General features: G+C 58.7%; 1 protein-coding gene across 2 annotated transcripts; it reads right to left on the bottom strand.

Moving 5' to 3' along the window:
- Positions 1 to 316: 316 nt before the first annotated feature.
- Positions 317 to 4,502, bottom strand: LCN2 (lipocalin 2). 2 transcript variants are annotated; one of them, XM_019969758.2, is made up of 7 exons: positions 4,212 to 4,502; positions 3,542 to 3,678; positions 2,051 to 2,130; positions 1,726 to 1,845; positions 1,398 to 1,499; positions 630 to 659; positions 317 to 462 (listed from the first exon to the last, which is right to left on the bottom strand). In XM_019969758.2, exons 1-6 carry the CDS (start codon positions 4,347 to 4,349, stop codon positions 637 to 639), a joined length of 600 nt encoding a protein of 199 aa, XP_019825317.1. In that variant the 5' UTR covers positions 4,350 to 4,502; the 3' UTR covers positions 317 to 462; positions 630 to 636. The 2 variants fall into 2 exon arrangements, with proteins under 2 accessions (XP_019825317.1, XP_019825316.1); XM_019969757.2 differs by having other exon boundaries at positions 317 to 503; positions 4,212 to 4,501.
- Between the last annotated feature and the right edge of the window lie 4,609 nt (positions 4,503 to 9,111).

The following is a 9,111-nucleotide window of genomic DNA, read 5'->3' as shown; positions in this document are numbered from 1 at the left end:
CTCCAGCTCCCCAGCCCTGGCTGAGCCTCTGCGGTGATGCCTATTGCAGGTGGCCAAATGTGGAAATGAGCTGTGGCCCCTGCAGTGTTTCTGCTGGGCCAGTCACTCCTTGAAGTCAGGGTCATGTGAGGCCTGCTGCTGGCCTGGGGTGGGGGACGAGGAATGGTCCAGCCAAAGCTGGCCATGGGCCCTGGGGCCGCCGTCTCTTGTGAGGACCCCAGGGGCTCTGGGAGCCATGCCAATGTGAGCCCACCCTTTGCCTGTCCTCCTCCCAATGGCCCAGGAATCCAGGAACACAGAGTCAAGCAGGACAGACTGGGGGCAGGGCATGTATTTATTTAGCAGGCAAGGCAGGGCTGCATCTTCGGGGCTGCAGGACCCCGAGAAGGGTCTCTGGGCTCTCTCCTGTCACTGGTGTCCAGGCTGGTGCGGGGGTTAACTGGGTGCTGTGCCGGGCAAAGGCTGGCGTGAGGTGGGTGGGAGAAAAGAGAGACAGGAGGCACCTGAGAGGAAGACGGGAAAGTAGAGACAGCAACTGTCCTGGGTGGGGGGCGCAGAGGTAGTTTGAGACCCCGGACCCACTGCACCCCCCTGGCTCCCATCCGCACCCCCTCCCCAGCCATACTCACTGCAGGCTCACTGGTCATCGATGCACCGGTCTGTGGGGGAGAGAGTCTGTCAGAATGTGCAGGGGTGTGTGTGTATGTGTGTGTGTGTGACTTCTGCCCACTGGGATGCCTGCCCTGCCCCTGGGCACCCCAGGCCCCAGCCTGGCCCAGCAACTGCAGATCTGGGGGTTCCCTTCAGGGATGGGAGCAGGGGTTTGGGAGGAAGGCCTGAGGATGAGCAGCTCGGGGGGACCCCCTTCTCCAGAGCAGGCCAGTGAGGCCCTGCCACACATCCGCTCGGGCACCAGGCCGCCACCTGTTTACCTGCTGAGCCCCGGCAGTCTCCCAGCTCTGGGGGGCTGCTGGCTCCCTGGGTGGCCGGCTGGAGCCCCCTGCCCAGGCCAGGCCACCTGAAGACAAGGCCGCCTTTCAAGTCAGTGGTGAGCAGGCCTCAAGGGAGGAGGAAAGGGGCCCCAGACAAGAGGGAGGGAGAAGGAAGTGGCCAGATGGTGAGGGCCTGGGTTGTAGGGGGAAGGGGCCCTGGGGCTGAGAGACTGGGAAAATTTGGACCTGGGCCTGAAATCCTCATCTGTCAAGGAGGAACGCTTGGGGCCCAGATCCCTGGGTGCCCCACAGATGCCTGGGTTGGGGTAGGGTCTTCCTGACCCGGAGTGGCTCCCAGGGAGGGGCTTCAGTGACTGAGCAGAGGGCCAGGCCCCTCCTCCGCGCCCCTTTCCCCGGCAGGTGGGGGGACAGCAGCAGGCCTGGACAGTCTGCACTGGCCATTACCAATCGGGACAGTGAAGACGATGTGGTCATCGGTGAGGCCCAGGGACTTGGCGAAGTTGATGAAGTTTTCCCTCACTTCAGGGGTCAGCTCCTTGGTCCTCCCTGTGGTCAAGGTGGCCAGCGAGTGGCCAGCAAACACTCTATAATCATTGCTGAACATATGAACAAGGCCTCTGACCCCTTCCTCATGGAGGGTCTACAGAAGGGCCTCCCTCCCTGGACCCCCACAGAGGCTTGGAGCTGAACTGTAAAGGACCTCTCCTGAACCAGAGAGGACCTGGGGGGCTGGGTGGGGGTGGGTCCCCGGGGTCACAAGGGAAGGACCCACCGTAAAGGGTGATCTTGAAGTACGTCTTTTTCCTTTGAACCTTCTTGAAGTACACTATGGCAAACTGGTTGTAGTCGGTGTTCACCACCCGCACGGTGTAGCTCCTTATCCCCCGGTAGCCTGCGGGGAAGATGGGAAGGACAGGGAGGGGTCAGCCCGCCCTGGGAGGAGGGAGCTGCTTTGTTCCCTACCTGTGTACAGGGGCTCTCCACATCGAACAGCATCTGTGTGGAGGGGCGGGGAGGTCTGTGCCCCTTCTAGGAGGACCCTGCCCCCCCCACCTCCTGGAAGCCCAACCCCAGGGCCCACCTCCCTCAGGACTCACTCTTAATATTGCCCAGGGTGAACTGGCCAGGCTGGGAGCTTGGGACAAAAGTTCTGATCCAGTAGTCACAGAGGTCATCCCTGTGGGCGAGAGATGGGTAAGTGAGGGCAGAGGGGACAGGGGCTTGCACTCCTGGGGTTGGACATGGTGGGGGCCAGGGCTGCAGCTCAAGGAGCTGGGATTCTGACACCCCTGGTCTGGCCCAGCCCAAGACAGGCCATCCCCCACCACAGCAGGAGGTCCCCTCCCCACCAGCTCAGATGGGCCTCTGAGCCTACCCATGTGTGTCCCTGCCTGGTCTGCCCTGGGCCACCTGACCCTGCTCAGGTCCTCCCTTTAGCACCCACTGCCCTTTCCTCTTCAGGGCTGTCTCCCCTTGGTGGTCTTCCCTACCCCCACCCCATCCCTCAGGCATTTATCCCCTACTCCTATCTTCCCTCTGCTGCTTCCCTGTCTGTAACCTCTCCTGGGGGACTCACCCTCCAAGATTCCAGTCTGTTCCATGCCAAGGACTCCTCTAGCTCCTGGATCAACCCTGACCTGAGTTCCACCCTCTCCCCTGGTATTCCAGAGCGTATCTCCCCAAACCCATTCTCCCTCTGCTTCTTGCTGCACACATGCTCCAGCCTTAGTCTCCGTGGGTGCCAGAGGGGCTGGGTGTTCCTTGGCAGCCACCTTTTCTCTCTCCACCACACCCAGAGGGACCCTGCTCAGACCCACTCCTCCCCAGATCACTTCTGCGCTGGTGTCTGAGGACCTGGCAGTGTGTGGGCTGCCCCTGCTGCCAAGCCACTCATCAGCTCCTGCTGGGTAGCTGGATGATGACTTGCTGCTTCCTGAAAGAGTGCTTCCCTCTGACTCAGAGTCCACCAGCCCCTGCTATGGATGCTCTGTGCCTCCTTCCAAGGTAGAGTGGCTCCTTCAAGGCCCAGTTCTGGAGGCTACCTCCCTGTAAACCCTCGATGAAGACTTGGGTAGGTCTCCAGGCTGGATTCAGGGACCCTCTTCTCCATCCAGGAGACCCCTTCTCTCTGTGTCTTGTTTCCTGATGCCTGTGTCCATGTCTATTTGCACTGAAATGACCAATAAATGTTGATCGGATGAAGGAAGAGGGCTTCCCTGGTGGCTCAGCGGTAAAGAATCCACCTGCCAAAGCAGGAGATGCGGGTTTGATCCCTGGACTGGGAAGATCCCCTGAAGAAGGACGTGGCAACCCACTCCAGTATTCTTGCCTGGATAATCTCATGGACAGAGGAGCCTGGAGGGCTACAGTTCAAGGGGTCGCAAAGAGCCAGGCACTACGTAGCGACTAAATAACAATAATGCAGGAAGAAATGAACAAATATTAATATCTGAATCCACTGCTGCGCAGAAGGATGAGTGACTGCCTCTCCTCTGGTCAGCCCTTGACTGTGACATGAATCTGCCTCTAGACGCTCAAGCAGCCCCTCGAGTCTCCCCCACTTTCCCCAAGGACGTGGCAGCTCTCACTTTAACAGGATGGAGGTGACGTTGTAGCTGCCGTCTTCCTTCAGCTCGTAGTTGGAGCTGTACATCTTAAGCGGGTCTTGCTCTTCCTTCTTAATCGCATTCCCCGCCACGCCTACGGTGTACCACTTCCCCTGGAACTGTAATAGGGGGGCTGTAATAGGCAGAACCCACAAACCACCCTAGGGCCCCTCTACAGCACTGTCCCTGCAGGCACCCCTGGCAGCTTGCCCCCGAGCCAGGAGCCCCTCTCACTGAGCAGCAGGCCTGGGACTGGGCATTCAGTTCCTGGATTGGTGAAGCCAGTGGGAGCTAGGGGAGGCCAGGCCAGGAGGGAGCCCTGAGGATGGTAGGGATGGGGTGTCCTCCCTGGGCCTCAGTTTCCTCCTCATGCAGAGGACTGAAGGCGTTCCCGTCATCCACTCACTACAGAGATGATGGGAGAGAGTGTGGACCTAGAGAAGGTCTGTCCAGGTGATCTTCTTGCCAGCAAGGTCAGGGTCAATGTGGGGCCATGGAGCCTGGCTTCCATCAGAGGGCCAGAGGGCAGGCTGAGCTGAATGAAGCCTGGGCATCCTGCCCTTGCAGGTTTGCTAAGACCCTTCACCTCCCATCCCCTCTGCTCACACGCCTCCCTGCCCGCCCCCTGCTGCTGTCCCTCCGGGGCCCTTACCTGGTCAGCCTGGAAATTGGGCTGCAGCGGGATCCTGGACAGAGGTGGGGCCCGCAGCAGTCTGGAGGAGGAACTCCGGGCCTGGGTGTGCAGGGCCCCCAGCAGGGTGAAACCCAGCCACAGGAGACCCACAGACATGGTTTCAGGGCAGAGGAGGCTGGCGGTCCAGGCAGCAGCTAAAGGAGGAAGCGAGTGAGCAGGCTCCCTGGGGGGACCCTATTTATGGCCCACCTGACCCGTGGCCCACCCCAGGGTGGAGTGATTCAAATTTTGCCAAATCCCGGAAGGGTGAGGCAACTGCCAGCACTCCTGCTGAAACACCTGGCAAGATTTCTGCCCCTTTCCCCGCTGGTCAGGATTGGGCAAGACCAGGGGCAGAAGGCCAGGGGGTGGGGAGGGGACCTTCCCCGGAGCTCCGCAACTTCTGGCAGGGACAAGGGCTCCCTCCACACCCGCTCTGTGCCCCTTCCCTTCACTCTGCTTGGCTCTGTCCATGGTTGGTGGTCCCTGATCCAGATGAGCTGTCATCTCTGGCTTCCAGAAGGCCCAGCTCAGCCCTAGCCCAAGTTGGGGTATGTGTGATGAGACTCCTGCTTCCAACCCCCCAGTGAAAATAGAGAATTACTCACCCTCGTAGCCCATGTAGTCAATTATTCCTGGTTCTCAGAAGGGACAAGGAAGAGTGGGGCAGCTGAGAGAATTCTGACCAGGAAGGACAGAGTGTGCAGTGTGAGCCCTGAGCTCTTGGAGCCCAGATCCTGCCCCCTGACCCCCCACCCAGGGAGCCCCACACCAGGCCAGAGGCTGAAGGACACGCATCTTCCTCGAGTCGGCCCTTCCTCTCCTCCAGCCCCTAAAGGACTTGGCCCCTGCTGTGGGTCCAGTAGATGAGACCCCCAAGCTGGACACCAGAGCCCCACGTGTGGATGCTCAGCAAAGCAGAGCGTGGATGGTACAGTCCAGGCACCATGCTGCTGGGGGTGGGGACAGCACAGGGCGAGTTTCTGCACTGAGTATGGGGGCAGGGGGCTAGGGCCTGAGGGCAGGCTATCCACTGGGCTGCTCCGGACACCAAGTGCTTTGAGTCACAGGGAGTGCAAGGACTTGGTCTTGTCTTTTTATTTTTTTTAAGATTTTTTTTTTTAAGGTGGACCATTTTTAGTCTTTAAAGTCTGTACTGTAACAAACAGTCACTTGTTACAATACTGCTTCTGGTTTATGTTTTGACTTTTTGGCTGAGAGAGGCATGCGGCACGTGGGATTCTAGCTCTCCAACCAGGGATCGAACCCCCACCCTCTGCCTTAGAAGGTGAAGATTTTTTTTTTTTCATTTTGGCCACACTGGGTCTTCTTGCTGCTCAGGGACTTTCTCTAGTTGTAGTTAGCGGGGGCTTCTCTTTAGCTCTTTCTGTCACAGTGGCTTTCCTTGTTGCAGAGTGTGGGCTCACAGGCTTCAGAGAGCAGGCTCAGTAGTTGTGGCGCTTCAGCTTGGTTTGGTTGCCCTGTGGCATGTGGGATCTTCCCGGACCAGGGATGGGACCTGTGTTGTCCCCTGCCTTGGCAGGCAGATTCTTAACCATGGGACCACCGAGGAGTCCTGGAAGGTGAAGTCTTAACCATTGGACCACCAGGGAAGTCCCCTCAGCCTTCTCTTTGAGAGGTCATTGAAGCCATGTGCAGTCTCTGGCCTGGGACCCCAGAAATATCCCTGCCATGGCTGATCCCAGCTTTGTCCTTAGAGGGAGGCAGTTTCCTTCCTGGGGGCCTGGCCGTCCTTGGGAGGCAGTGGCGAGTCCCAGCCCCTGGGCAGTCACCCAAATTGCTCACCGTGAGGGCCAAGGCTGTCTGGAGGCCTGATCTGTGGCTGAAACTGAGGGTCCACTGGCCCCAAATGAGACTGACAGGGGCCTCATTGACTCTTCCCACCTGCTGCTTGGGCACCAGCGCCCCCGACCTCAGCTCTGGGGTGCCAGGCCCCGAGCGAAGAGGTTTTGGAGGGGTCCTGAGCTGGTGGGTGGCTTGTATCTTCCTGAGGCAGAGAGGCCCCCACAGGACCCCTGCCCCTCAGGCCCTGCCCTGTCCGGTGGTGAAAGCACAGGAAGCAGAGATGAGCAAAGCTTCTTCAGGATGTTACCACCAAGCCCGCCCGCACCCTCCGGAGGCACCAGAGGCCATCCCACCCTTTTCATCCCTGCTCGAAGCCCCAGGGCCTCCACCGCTGCTGCTCTCTTTGACCTTAAAAGGAATCCTCGAGTCTGTGGTTGGTCAGTTGCTAAGTCTTGTCCAACTCTTTGCAATCCCAGGGACTGCAGCACGTCAGGTTCCTCCGGCCTCCCTGTCTCGTGGAGTGTCCTTAAATTCATGTCCATTGAGTTGTGGTGACTGCTAGATGCTGGGGAGGCTGATGGATGGAGCACCAAAGAATTTGAGTAGGAGAGGGGCAGTGCCTTGGATTACCAAGGAGCCACTGCAAGGAATATTCTAGATTCTAAAAACTCAGGTTACTCTTAAAAAAAAAGGAGTGGGTCCTAAGAAAAAACTAACCGAATGAGACAGAAGGAGGGGTGACCTGTTCTCTTCATTGTTTTAAGATTTCCCATTGATGTTGATAACCAATAAATGAGAAGACCTGATCTGATTGAGTAATCTCAAAAAAAAAAAAAAAGTCAGAGTGAGGGAATTCCCTGCTGGTCCAGTGGTTAAGACTGGGTACTTTCTGGGTGCTGCAGGTCTGGGTTCAATCCCTGGTCTGGGAACTAAGATCCTGCAAGCCTGGCAGCATGGAGAAAAATGAAAAATAAATAAAAGTGAAGGTGGCCAGTGCTCCCTGGGTATAAGTTGGGGAGGGGGTTTGGGCCGGGTCTGCCGCAAGTGAAAACCAGGACCAGCTGCAGGAGTGGGGACAGGCCAGTTGCCCAGCTCAGGGGCCCCTGTTTGAATCCTGACTCCTCCAGGCACTTGCAAATCTCTGTCCACTTACCCTGACACCATCAGTTTCCCTCTCTGGAAAGAGAGCTTCACAGCAGATCCTGCGAAGTCACGTGGCCGGTGCACATATACGGGGTCACCTCTGAGTTTCTGACCAAACCCTCGTGGGGCGCATCTCTCTGTGCTGGCTACAGGCCTTTTCCAGACCTGCTGGCCTTCTCTGTCTCCCTGTCCTTATTTCTGTGTGGTCTCGGCCTTTGCTGATACCTGGTGATGGCCATCTCATTACCCCTCATCACCTGGCTGCCTCTGCCTTCTCCCCTGGCCCAGCCCTGGAGGTTGGCCTGGTCCAGGAGCCAGGGGAAAGGTGAAGTGGGTGAGGCTTGTCCAGAGTCTCAGCAGTGTGCCACAGTGCCAGCCGTACCTCGTGGGGGGCCTAAGGATGGTCGTGGCCTTGGGCAGAGCAGAGGTCAGGCCAATCCGAGCCAACAGGAGGTGGGTTTGGGGCTGTGTGGAGCTGAGGGGGCACAGGGGATCAGCCAGGATGCTTGCTGCAGTTTGACTCAGGAAGGGAAGGGTCCTGCGGGCTGGGCTGGGGATAAAGGTCCTGCCCACCCTATTCGGAGTCCAGCTGGGCTTTGGGGACAGGTCAGCTCAACATGCACACTGCCTCACATGAGCTGCAGACCCAGGTGCTAGGAGGGTTGGGTGAGGATCGTGGTGTAAACCTGCTGTTTAGACTTGGACCCTGGAGGCCTCGTTCCTCACGCAGCCCCCTCCCTCTGAACCTGGGGCTGGCCAAGGAGGGCACTCGCATGTCCACATTGCCCAGAGCCGGGAGCAGTTCTTGAACTCCAGGGCTTCAGAAAGTTCTGCACTGCATGCCTGGCCCAGTGTGGGCACCCCAGGTGCTTGCTTGACTTCCCTTGGCCCCTGTCTTGATTTCCCCCGTGGCTCCCGGGCTGGTCCTACAGGGCCACCCTTGCTGGCTTTCACCACCGTCTCTCTAGGAGCTGCAGACGTCCTGAGTGAGGCCATGACCAGCACACAGGAGTCTCGGGGCCAAGCCCCTCTTGGGAGAAGCTAGGGCTGGACCTGCTCTCTGGACCTGGACCAGGGCTGGATCTCTTCAGCAAAGGCAGGAACTTAAAAACCACCCACACCTGGCTCTCTGTGGCAAGAGGCCAGGAGAACCGTGGCTGCTCTGAATTTGTTCTGGCAAGCAGCTCTCCCCTCTACATGCCCCAGGGAGAAGCTCCCGGGGGCTGCTGGTGGCCTGACCTTCCAAGGAGCAACCCAGTCTAATCCAATCAGGAAGTCAGTCAAATGCTCTCTGACAGGTTTTGCATCTCAGGAATCCAGTCTAACCCCTTGGACTCGTTTCTGGAAGCTTGGGAGCCCGTGTTCAATCCAATCTGGGATGTTTGGGGCAAAAACAGCCCTCTCTCCCCGACTTGAAGGGCTGAGCGGTAGGACCCCGGGCAGGGGCCACGAGGCTCCCGAGAGCAGGGCCACACCTGGGAGCAGCTTGCAGGCATGATGCCCCCAGGAGGCCAGTCGTGGGGGGCAGGAACTCTTGGGGTCCATCAATACCCTCCTTGGCCACTGCGGGTCCAAGACGGAGAAAGGGCTGTTCAACGTGAGGGGCCTGCTCCTCCTGGGACTTGACTGGAGTCTCGAGATTCCAGAAGCAGCTTTCCAACCCCCATTGCTCATCTCTCAGCCAGGGCTCACTGGAGGATCTCCTGGTTCCTGCCCTCTCCACCTGCCAGAGATCCTACCTGTGGCAAAGCTCAGAAAGGCAGCCCATACTGACACCCCCCACCATACGCCCCCAGATTCCTCCCTCTGGGGAAGGCCGTGGGGTCTACTGAGCAGCAGTGAGGTCTGGGCCCAGGCCTTCTGCTTCTGGTCCTCAGGCGCCTGGCCCACGCATGCGCCTTAGATGGGTGGTCTTGCTCTTCAGTGCAGG

The sequence above is a fragment of the Bos indicus genome, chromosome 11, assembly GCF_029378745.1.
Source record: "Bos indicus isolate NIAB-ARS_2022 breed Sahiwal x Tharparkar chromosome 11, NIAB-ARS_B.indTharparkar_mat_pri_1.0, whole genome shotgun sequence".
Lineage (NCBI taxonomy): Eukaryota > Metazoa > Chordata > Mammalia > Artiodactyla > Bovidae > Bos > Bos indicus.
Note: the sequence above shows the minus strand (reverse complement) of the source record. Positions and strands in the feature narration are given on the sequence as shown.